Source organism: Bufo gargarizans, chromosome 4 (assembly GCF_014858855.1).
Source record: "Bufo gargarizans isolate SCDJY-AF-19 chromosome 4, ASM1485885v1, whole genome shotgun sequence".
Taxonomy (NCBI): domain Eukaryota; kingdom Metazoa; phylum Chordata; class Amphibia; order Anura; family Bufonidae; genus Bufo; species Bufo gargarizans.
This window is the reverse complement of record NC_058083.1, coordinates 47,767,397-47,779,655: the sequence shown is the minus strand read 5'-3', so window position 1 is coordinate 47,779,655 and position 12,259 is coordinate 47,767,397. Positions and strand designations below refer to the sequence as shown.

The following is a 12,259-nucleotide window of genomic DNA, read 5'->3' as shown; positions in this document are numbered from 1 at the left end:
TCCACCAGCCTAAATGACAGCATTTCATAGGCCAGTAGTTTAGAAATGCTGGCATTCAGGGCCAGGGATCGAGGGTGGCTAGGTGGGAATTTACGCTTTCTATCAAATGTTTGTGAGATGGAGAGCTGAACGCTGGCGTGTGACATGGTTGAGACGCTTGGTGACGGAGGTGGTGGTGGTGGTGTTGGTGGTACATCCCCTGTTTGCTGGGCGGCAGGTGCCAACGTTCCTCCAGAGGCGGAGGAAGAGGCCGAGGCGGCAGCAGCAGAATAGGCCGAGGCGGCAGCAGCAGAAGAGGTAGCAGGGGGAGCCTGAGTGACTTCCTTGGTTTTAAGGTGTTTACTCCACTGCAGTTCATGCTTTGCATGCAGGTGCCTGGTCATGCAGGTTGTGCTCAGGTTCAGAACGTTAATGCCTCGCTTCAGGCTCTGATGGCACAGCGTGCAAACCACTCGGGTCTTGTCGTCAGCACATTGTTTGAAGAAGTGCCATGCCAGGGAACTCCTTGAAGCTGCCTTTGGGGTGCTCGGTCCCAGATGGCGGCGGTCAGTAGCAGGCGGAGTCTCTTGGCGGCGGGTGTTCTGCTTTTGCCCACTGCTCCCTCTTTTGCTACGCTGTTGGCTCGGTCTCACCACTGCCTCTTCCTCCGAACTGTGAAAGTCAGTGGCACGACCTTCATTCCATGTGGGGTCTAGGACCTCATCGTCCCCTGCATCGTCTTCCACCCAGTCTTGATCCCTGACCTCCTGTTCAGTCTGCACACTGCAGAAAGACGCAGCAGTTGGCACCTGTGTTTCGTCATCATCAGAGACATGCTGAGGTGGTATTCCCATGTCCTCATCATCAGGAAACATAAGTGGTTGTGCGTCAGTGCATTCTATGTCTTTCACCGCTGGGGAAGGGCTAGGTGGATGCCCTTGGGAAACCCTGCCAGCGGAGTCTTCAAACAGCATAAGAGACTGCTGCATAACTTGAGGCTGAGACAGTTTCCCTGGTATGCATGGGGGTGATGTGACAGACTGATGGGGTTGGTTTTCAGGCGCCATCTGTGCGCTTTCTGCAGAAGACTGGGTGGGAGATAATGTGAACGTGCTGGATCCACTGTCGGCCACCCAATTGACTAATGCCTGTACCTGCTCAGGCCTTACCATCCTTAGAACGGCATTGGGCCCCACCATATATCGCTGTAAATTCTGGCGGCTACTGGGACCTGAGGTAGTTGGTACACTAGGACGTGTGGATGTGGCAGAACGGCCACGTCCTCTCCCAGCACCAGAGGGTCCACTAACACCACCACGACCATGTCCACGTCCGCGTCCCTTACTAGATGTTTTTCTCATTGTTATCGTTCACCACAACAACAAATATATTATTTGGCCCAATGTATTGTATTCAAATTCAGCGGGATATAAATTTGAGGCCTAGTATTTAGGCGCTGGGTGACCGGTATGGATTTAGTGACAGAATTAGACTTGGAAATGCACAGAAGCGTGTGTGTGAAGTTATTCTGAATGACCCAATGTGCACCTTGAATATTATATACCCTTTTTGGGATAGATTTCAAATAGCTCTGATATAGCAGGAACCACTAAATTATGAAATTGCTAAATTGGGAATTGTACTTCAACCCAGAACAAAAAATGTGCTTTGACGGGCACTAAATAACTTTCCCAGCTACAACAGTACAGCGGTAACGAGAGATTTAGAGGGATTTAAATTTGAGGCCTAGTATTTAGGCGCTGGGTGACAGGTATGGGTTTAGTGACAGAATTAGACTTGGAAATACACAGTAGCGGGTGTGTGTGAAGTTATTCTGAATGACCCAATGTGCACCTTCAATATTATATACCCTTTTTGGGATAGATTTCAAATAGCTCTGATATAGCAGAAACCACTAAATTATGAAATTGCTAAATTGGGAATTGTACTTCAACCCAGAACAAAAAATGTGCTTTGACGGACACTAAATATCTTGCCCAGCAACAACAGTACAGCGGTGGGTAACGAGAGATTTAGAGGGATTTAAATTTGAGGCCTAGTATTTAGGCGCTGGGTCACCGGTATGGATTTAGTGACAGAATTAGACTTGGAAATGCACAGAAGCGTGTGTGTGAAGTTATTCTGAATGACCCTATGTGCACCTTCAATATTATATACCCTTTTAGGGATAGATTTCAAATAGCTCTGATATAGCAGAAACCACTAAATTATGAAATTGCTAAATTGGGAATTGTACTTCAACCCAGAACAAAAAATGTGCTTTGACGGACACTAAATATCTTGCCCAGCAACAACAGTACAGCGGTGGGTAACGAGAGATTTAGAGGGATATAAATTTGAGGCCTAGTATTTAGGCGCTGGGTCACCGGTATGGATTTAGTGACAGAATTAGACTTGGAAATGCACAGAAGCGTGTGTGTGAAGTTATTCTGAATGACCCTATGTGCACCTTCAATATTATATACCCTTTTAGGGATAGATTTCAAATAGCTCTGATATAGCAGAAACCACTAAATTATGAAATTGCTAAATTGGGAATTGTACTTCAACCCAGAACAAAAAATGTGCTTTGACGGACACTAAATATCTTGCCCAGCAACAACAGTACAGCGGTGGGTAACGAGAGATTTAGAGGGATTTAAATTTGAGGCCTAGTATTTAGGCGCTGGGTGACAGGTATGGGTTTAGTGACAGAATTAGACTTGGAAATACACAGTAGCGGGTGTGTGTGAAGTTATTCTGAATGACCCAATGTGCACCTTCAATATTATATACCCTTTTAGGGATAGATTTCAAATAGCTCTGATATAGCAGAAACCACTAAATTATGAAATTGCTAAATTGGGAATTGTACTTCAACCCAGAACAAAAAATGTGCTTTGACGGACACTAAATATCTTGCCCAGCAACAACAGTACAGCGGTGGGTAACGAGAGATTTAGAGGGATTTAAATTTGAGGCCTAGTATTTAGGCGCTGGGTCACCGGTATGGATTTAGTGACAGAATTAGACTTGGAAATGCACAGAAGCGTGTGTGTGAAGTTATTCTGAATGACCCTATGTGCACCTTCAATATTATATACCCTTTTAGGGATAGATTTCAAATAGCTCTGATATAGCAGAAACCACTAAATTATGAAATTGCTAAATTGGGAATTGTACTTCAACCCAGAACAAAAAATGTGCTTTGACGGACACTAAATATCTTGCCCAGCAACAACAGTACAGCGGTGGGTAACGAGAGATTTAGAGGGATTTAAATTTGAGGCCTAGTATTTAGGCGCTGGGTGACAGGTATGGGTTTAGTGACAGAATTAGACTTGGAAATACACAGTAGCGGGTGTGTGTGAAGTTATTCTGAATGACCCAATGTGCACCTTCAATATTATATACCCTTTTTGGGATAGATTTCAAATAGCTCTGATATAGCAGGAACCACTAAATTATGAAATTGCTAAATTGGGAATTGTATTTCAACCCAGAACAAGAAATGTGCTTGAACGGACACTAAATAACTCGCCCAGCTACAGCACTAGGGACAGATTTAGCTGGATATAAATTTGAGGCCTAGTATTTAGGCGCTGGGTGACCGGTATGGATTTAGTGACAGAATTAGACTGGGATATGGCCAAAAAATGAACAGACTATTGCTGGTTAAATGCACTTGGTGTGACAGCTTCACCCTGATGTAGGCTTTAGCCAAAAAACAACCACACCATTGAGGGTTAAATGCACTTGGTGACAGGCGCAGCTTGCCCCTGATTTTGTATATGGCCAAAAAATGAACAGACTATTGCTGGTTAAATGCACTTGGTGTGACAGCTTCACCCTGATGTAGGCTTTAGCCAAAAAACAACCACACCATTGAGGGTTAAATGCACTTGGTGACAGGCGCAGCTTGCCCCTGATTTTGTATATGGCCAAAAAATGAACAGACTATTGCTGGTTAAATGCACTTGGTGTGACAGCTTCACCCTGATGTAGGCTTTAGCCAAAAAACAACCACACCATTGAGGGTTAAATGCACTTGGTCGCAGCTTGTGCTGGCGCACCACAAGACACAAAATGGCCGCCGATCACCCCAGAAAAATGAGACTGACAAACGGTCTGTGCAGCCTAAAAACAGTGAGCAATTGAGGATCAGCAGCTCAATGATCCACAGCTGCAGATCGATCAGTTAATCAAGTCCTTTGGAGGAGTTAATCTGCCTAATCTCGCCCTACTGTCGCAGCCGCAACCTCTCCCTACGCTAATCAGAGCAGAGTGACGGGCGGCGCTATGTGACTCCAGCTTAAATAGAGGCTGGGTCACATGGTGCTCTGGCCAATCACAGCCATGCCAATAGTAGGCATGGCTGTGATGGCCTCTTGGGGCAAGTAGTATGACGCTTGTTGATTGGCTGCTTTGCAGCCTTTCAAAAAGCGCCAAGAAAGCGTCACAAAAGCGCGAAGAAAGCGACGAACACCGAACCCGAACCCGGACTTTTACGAAAATGTCCGGGTTCGGGTCCGTGTCACGGACACCCCAAAATTCGGTACGAACCCGAACTATACAGTTCGAGTTCGCTCATCCCTATAGAGTGGAAAAAAAAAAATTATGAAATACAAATGAAATACACACAAGGCAACAGCACTCTGCAAACACAAATAAAAGTATAATATTGCCACAGTCATAGAAAATATTCTAGTGCCAATGCTACGCTTATTTTATACATTTTACATTTTTGGCAAATACATTTTGTACAAAATTATTTGGGCCCATGAGCCGGCGTCAAGGTGATCTCTGGCTTTCTGATGTGTGAAATCTGGTAGTACATGGAGGAGGAGGTAACCACACGTTCAAAGTCAAACAAGCAGGTGATAAACCAAGTTGATGGCTATAGGACTGCCTGTGAGACTCGCCCTCCTGTCATACAGGTTAGTTTCACACTAGCGGCAGAGGACTCCAGCAGGTTGTTCCGGTGGGTGAACAGCCTGTCGGATGCCACTAGTTCACTTGTGCTCCCGGACTGCCGCTCCGTCCCTATTGACTATAATGGGGGCGGGGCGGAGTTCCGGTGGCAGCACGGCAGCGCACGCCGAGAGGCAGTCGGACTAAAAGTACTGCATGCAGTACTTTTAGTCCGGACGCCTCTCGGCGTGTGCTGCCGCTGATACTCCGCACCCACCCCCATTATAGTCAATGGGGAGAGAGCGGCCATCCACCTACCGGAACAGTCTGTTCATGTGTGCCCCTGGACTGCAGCTCCGTCCCCTTTGACTATAATGGGGGTGGGTGCAGAGTCCCGGTGGTAGCACATGCCGAGAGGCGGCCGGACTAAAAGTACAGCAGGCAGTACTTTTAGTCCATCTGCCACCGGAACTCCGCCCCATTATAGTCCATGAGGACGGAGCGGCAGTCCGGGAGCACACGTGAACTAGTGGCAGGACTGATCCGACAGGCTGTTCACCCGTCAGAACAGCCTGCTGGAGTCCCCTACCGCTAGTGTGAAACTAGCCTAAGTCATTAACCCCTTAATGATCACCAATATGCCTTTTTATGGCGGTCACTAAGGGACCCCAGGGTGGGTGGCTGAAAATTAAATGAACAGTGCAATATCTTTTAGAAAGAAAAAATAAATAAAATCAAAGTCCTGTCTTTTAACCCTTTTCTACCCCGGGCCATTTTTCACCTTCCTCCCCAGGCCATTTTTTTGCAAATCGGACATATGTCACTATGTGGTAATAACTTTAGAACGTTTTTACTTATCCAAGCCATTCTGAGATTGTTTTCTCATGACACATTGTACTTCATGATAGTCATAAATTTGAGTCAATATATTTCACCTTTATCTATGAAAAAATCCAAATTTACCAAAAATTTTAAAGATTCGCAGTTTTCAAAATTTCAATTTCTCTGCTTTTAAAACAGAAAGTTATACCTCATAAAATATTTACCAGTATTCCTTAACATTCCCCATATGTCTACGTTATGTTTGGATCATTTTGTAAATGTCATTTTATTTTTTGGGGAGGTTAGAAGGCTCAGAGTTTTAGAAGCAATTGTTACGCCTCTTTCAGATGGGCGTTACGGGAAAAGGTGCAGGTGTGTTGCGGGAACATGCGCGATTTTTCCGCGCGAGTGCAAAACATTGTAATGCGTTTTGCATGCGCGTGAGAAGAATCGGCATGTTTGGTACCCAAACCCGAACTTCTTCACAGAAGTTCAGGCTTGGGATCGGTGTTGTGTAGATTGTAATTTTTTCCCTTATAACATGGTTATAAGGGAAAATAATAGCATTCTGAATACAGAATGCATAGTACAATAGCGCTGAAGGGGTTAAAAAACGAAAAAATTATTTAACTCACCTTAATCCACTTGCTCGCACAATATAAAGCATGCTGCGATTTTCACGCAACGAGTGATACGTGAAAATCACCGCTCATGTGCACAGCCCCATAGAAATGAATGGGTTCAGATTCAGTGCGGGTGCAATGCGTTCACTTCACGCATTGCACCCGCATGGAAATCTCGCCCATGTGAAAGGGGTCTTAGGCTGAGTTCACACGGGCAAGTATTCCGCGCGGGTGCAATGCGGGAGGTGAACGCATTGCACCCGCACCGAATCCGGACCCATTAATTTCTATGGGGCTGTGCACATTAGCTGTGATTTTCATGCATCACTTGTGCGTTGCGTGAAAATCGCAGCATGCTCTATATTGTGTGTTTATCACGCAACGCAGGCCCCATAGAAGTGAATGGCGCTGCGTGAAAATCGCAAACATCCGCAAGCAAGTGCGGATGCGGTGCGATTTTCACACACGGTTGAAGTTTTTCACACACAGAAGTTCGGGTTTGGGTTAGGTGCTAGGTAGATTGTATTATTTTCCCTTATAACATGGTTATAAGGGAAAATAATAGCATTCTGAATACAGAATGCATAGTACAATAGCGCTGAAGGGGTAAATATTTTTTTTTTTTTATTAAACTCATCTTAATCCACTTGCTCGCGCAGCCGCCATCTCTTCTGTGCTGTGTGCAGGAAAAGGACCTGTGGTGACGTCACTCCGGTCATTACATGGTCCATCACATGATCTTTTACCATGGTGATGGATCATGTGATGGACCATGTGATGACCGGAGTGACATCACCACAGGTCCTTTTCCTGCACACAGCACAGAAGAGAAGCCGGGCTGCGCGAACAAGTGGATTAAGGTGAGTTAAATGATTATTTATTTATTTTTTAACCCCTCCAGCGCTATTGTACTATGCATTCTGTATTCAGAATGTATTATTTTCCCTTATAACATGGTTATAAGGGAAAATAATACAATCTACCCAGCACCTAACCCAAACCCGAACTTCTGTGAAGAAGTTCGGGTTTGGGTACCAAACATGCCGATTTTTCTCACGCGAGTGCAAAGCGCATTACAATGTTTTGCACTTGCGTGGAAAAAAAAAATAAAAAAAAAATCGGGTATGTTCCCGCAACGCACCCGCACCTTGTCCCGTAACGCCCGTGTGAACTCAGCCTTAAAGTTTTAAAGAAAATTTCCAAAACCCACTTTTTAAGGACCAGTCCAGGTCTGAAGTCACTTTGTGGGGCTTACATAATAGAAACCACCCATAAATGACCCCATTGTAGAAACTATACCCTTCAAGTTATTCAAAACTGATTTTACAGTCTTTGTTAACGCTTTAGGTGTTCTACAAGAATTAAAGGAAAATAGAGATGACATTTAAAAATTTTACTTTTTTTGGCAGATTTTCCATTTTAATCCATTTTTTTCTTTAACGCATCGAGGGTTAACATCCAAACAAAACTCAATATTTATTGCCCTGATTCTGTAGTTTACAGAAACACCCCATATGTGATCGTAAACTGATGTAAGGGCACACGGTAGGGCGCAGAAGAAAAGGAGCACCATAAGGTTTTTTGAAGGCAGATTTTGCTGTACTGGTTTTAGATGCCATGTCCCATTTAAAGCCCCCCTGATGCACCTTACAGTAGAAACTCCCAAAAAGTGACCCCATTTTGGAAACTAGGGGATAAGGTGCCAGTTTTATTGGTACTATTTTGGGGTACATATGATTTTTAATCGCTCTATATTATGTTTTTTGTGAGGCAAGGTAACCCCCAAAAAATGGCTGTTTTGGCACCATTATTATTTTTTACAACATTCATCTGACAGGTTAGATCATGTGCTATTTGTATAGAGCAGGTTGTTACGGACGCGACAATACCAAATATGTCTACTTTCTTTGTTTGTTTGAGTTTTACATAAAGCATTTTTTTTAAAGAAAAGTATGTTTTTGGGTCCCCAACGCCAACTCTTGGGTCTCCAACTCCTCCTGCAAAAAACGAGCCCCTGCACAAGACGTGTAGGGGCTCGTTTTTTGCAGGAAGAGTTGATGTTTTTATTGGTACCATTTTTGAGTACATATGAATTTTTTGATCATTCATTATTACACTTTATGGGGCAAGGTGACCAAAAAATTGGTAATTTTGGCACAGTTTATTTATTTATTTTTCCAGCGTTCACCTGAGGGGTTAGGTCATGTGATATTTTTATAGAGCTGGTTGTTACGGATGCGGCGATACATAATATGTATACTTTTTTATATTTATTTCACTTTAACACAATAATAGCATATTTGAAACAAAAAAAATATATATTTTGTGTCTCTTTCGGAGAGCCATAGTTTTACTTTTTGAGCAATTTCTTATGTAGATGCTAATTTTTTGCATGATGAGGTGACAGTTTTATTGGTATGATTTTGTGGGACATACACCTTTTTGATTGCTTGGTATTGCACTTTTTGTGATGCAAAGTGACAAAAATAGCTTTTTTTGACAGTTTTTACTTTATTTTTTCATGGTGTTTATCGGATGGGGTACATCATGATATATTTAGAGAGCCGGACGTTATGGACGCGGCGATACCTTATGTGTATATTTTTTTTTTTTATTATTATAAAATCAGGGGAAAAGGGGCGTTTCTCTTTTTTACTTGAAACTTTTATTTTTTTATTTTTATTAAAAACACTGTCTTTTACTTTATTTCTGATGTTCACTTTTGGGGGTCTGATCCCCTCTGCAATGCTTTACAATACATCTGTATTGTAATGCATTGCCTTTTAGTGTATGACACAGAATAATACACTAACAGGTTGCCTAGGAGACCGGACCTGAGGCTGGATCTCCTCGGCCCCCGTAGAAGGCAGGTCCCGATGCCGTGCAAGGCATCGGGCTGCCTTCTCACCCATCGGGTCTCCGCCACAGCAGCGCAGGGACCCGGTGGGCTTCCTCACCTGCAGAAAATCCCCTTCTATGTCGCGGTCAGCGCTGACCGCAGCATAGAAGGGGTTAATGCGCCAGCATCTAAGTTTTTACTGATGTCGGCGCTTACAGCAGGGGTCCTGCTAACAGGAACAGACGGTCCCCTGCTAATCAGTGGGGCCGTAATAGTACAGCGCTGGGCGGCAAGTCACGTCCCACTGCGCCGTACTATTACGGCGCTGGTCGGGAAAGGGTTCCGTCATAATACAAGTCTATGGGCAGAAGAACGGATCCGTCCTTCTGTCTTATGGATTCTGTTATAACGGAAAGGCGTAACTGGATCCCTAATGTTAGTGTGAACCCACCTTAACTTTTACTTCTGAATTAGAAAGGGTAAAAAAAATCTTTACAAAAAAGACACCAACTTTTCTCCCAAAACGGGCAACCTGTTTGGCTTAACCTACTCTGGTCAAATGTCCCCTATGCCTTATCACATCTCTCCCTCATATACAGGGTCTCATCGTCACCTCTCCCCCTCATATACAGGGTCCCGTCACCTCTCGTATACAGGGTCCAGTCACCTCCCATACACAGGGTCCAGTCACCTCCCATACACAGGGTCCAGTCACCTCCCATACACAGGGTCCAGTCACCTCCCATACACAGGGTCCTGTCACATCCCATACACAGGGTCCTGTCACATCCCATACACAGGGTCCTGTCACATCCCATACACAGGGTCCTGTCACATCCCATACACAGGGTCCTGTCACATCCCATACACAGGGTCCTGTCACATCCCATACACAGGGTCCTGTCACATCCCATACACAGGGTCCTGTCACATCCCATACACAGGGTCCTGTCACATCCCATACACAGGGTCCTGTCACATCTCATACACAGGGTCCTGTCACTTCTCATACACAGGGTCCTGTCACTTCTCATACACAGGGTCCTGTCACATCTCATACACAGGGTCCTGTCACATCCCATACACAGGGTCCTGTCACATCCCATACACAGGGTCCTGTCACATCCCATACACAGGGTCCTGTCACATCCCATACACAGGGTCCTGTCACATCCCATACACAGGGTCCTGTCACATCTCATACACAGGGTCCTGTCACCTCTCATATACAGGGTCCTGTCACCTCTCATATACAGGGTCCTGTCACCTCTCATATACAGGGTCCTGTCACATCTCATATACAGGGTCCTGTCACATCTCATATACAGGGTCCTGTCACATCCCATACACAGGGTCCTGTCACATCCCATACACAGGGTCCTGTCACATCCCATACACAGGGTCCTGTCACATCCCATACACAGGGTCCTGTCACATCCCATACACAGGGTCCTGTCACATCCCATACACAGGGTCCTGTCACATCCCATACACAGGGTCCTGTCACCTCTCATACACAGGGTCCTGTCACATCTCATACACAGGGTCCTGTCACTTCTCATATACAGGGTCCTGTCACATCCCATACACAGGGTCCTGTCACATCCCATACACAGGGTCCTGTCACCTCTCATATACAGGGTCCTGTCACATCCCATACACAGGGTCCTGTCACATCCCATACACAGGGTCCTGTCACCTCTCATATACAGGGTCCTGTCACCTCTCATATACAGGGTCCTGTCACATCTCATATACAGGGTCCTGTCACATCTCATATACAGGGTCCTGTCACATCTCATACACAGGGTCCTGTCACCTCTCATATACAGGGTCCAGTCACTTCTCATACACACCGTCCTGTTACATGTTCCACACTGATAAATTAGCCGCCGTCATTATCCACCCACACTACTACAAGACCACCTCAACCTTCCCGCCTAATCGTGTCACATGACCACCGCGTGACGTCCCTCACTATCCTGGAGACTGGCGCGCCGTGTCACGTGACGTCCCGCACTCCCCCCACAGCTGCAGCGCTGCGGTCACTCACCCCGGTAGTTTGAGGGTCTTCTCCAGCTTCTGGAAGGCGGCCTGCGGGCCGGGGGTGAGCAGCACCCCGCCCAAGTCGAAGAGCACGAAGCGCTTGGCAGCCATGTCTGTGCCCTCTGCTCCCCGCTCAGAGCTGCTGACACTTAAGGCTGCCGTGTGCCCCGCCCCCTCCCGTCAGTGTGAGTCCTATATACATAACGGGTCCACCCAGTGCTACCTGTAGTGGGGGTGGGAAGTGTATACAGGAATTCCTATAATGTGCCCCCCAATCCCCACCTTCCAAATCTACCTGAAATCTGGAGATTATGTGATATTTCTGCACAGATTTACGCCTGCGCTGTGAAAATAAAATCCAGCAGAAATAAGCGGCTTGTAAGTTAACGTAGGCGTGAAAAGCGAGGAACGACAATGGGGGTGACTCCTCGTGCGTCTCCGCGGTGGAGTAAACGCAGATCTAAGGTTGTGTTCACACAGAGCGTGCGCTGGAGGAAACCGACGCAGAATCCTCAGCTTGGTTCTTGATCGCGCCCGTTTCAATGGAAATTTAGACGTGGAACCCGCGTGAAGGATGAAGACGCCACGTCTGTCTCGCAGTTTTTTAAAGTGAAAAATAATCCACCCCGTGTAAATTACCAGGCGGCTTACCCATTGAACTCAATGGTAGGTGAATGATATATCCCCATTCATTGTCAGTCGGAATGGAATACACCGGAATGCGTTCTGTTCCATTTGGTTGCGCTCCCATCGCAAACAGAAAACCGCTGCAAGCAAAGTTTTTCTGTCCGGCTTGGGATGCAGAGTAAGACGGATCCGTCCTGACACACAATGTAAGTCAATTGGGACGGATCCGTTTTCTCTGACACAATAGAAAACGGATCTGGCGCCCATTGCCTTACATTGTGTGTCAGGACGCATCCGTCTTGGCTATTTTAGAGCTAATACAACAGGATCCGTTCAGAACAGATGCCATGACGGATCCTGCAAAAACGCAGATGTGAAAGTAGCCTTAGGTCTCCGGCGGTTACACCAGTCT

The 12,259-nt window shown here is 45.7% G+C and overlaps 1 protein-coding gene across 1 annotated transcript in view; it reads right to left on the bottom strand.

Annotated features, from left to right (window-relative positions):
• Positions 1-11,385, bottom strand: part of EPHX2 (epoxide hydrolase 2) — an 80,228-nt gene extending 68,843 nt beyond the window's left edge. Inside the window, exon 1 of the mRNA XM_044289494.1 lies at positions 11,228-11,385. Within this exon, the coding sequence (XP_044145429.1) occupies positions 11,228-11,331 (104 nt within the window). The 5' untranslated portion in view covers positions 11,332-11,385. The remainder of the gene's footprint in view (positions 1-11,227) is intronic.
• Positions 11,386-12,259: the final 874 nt, after the last annotated feature.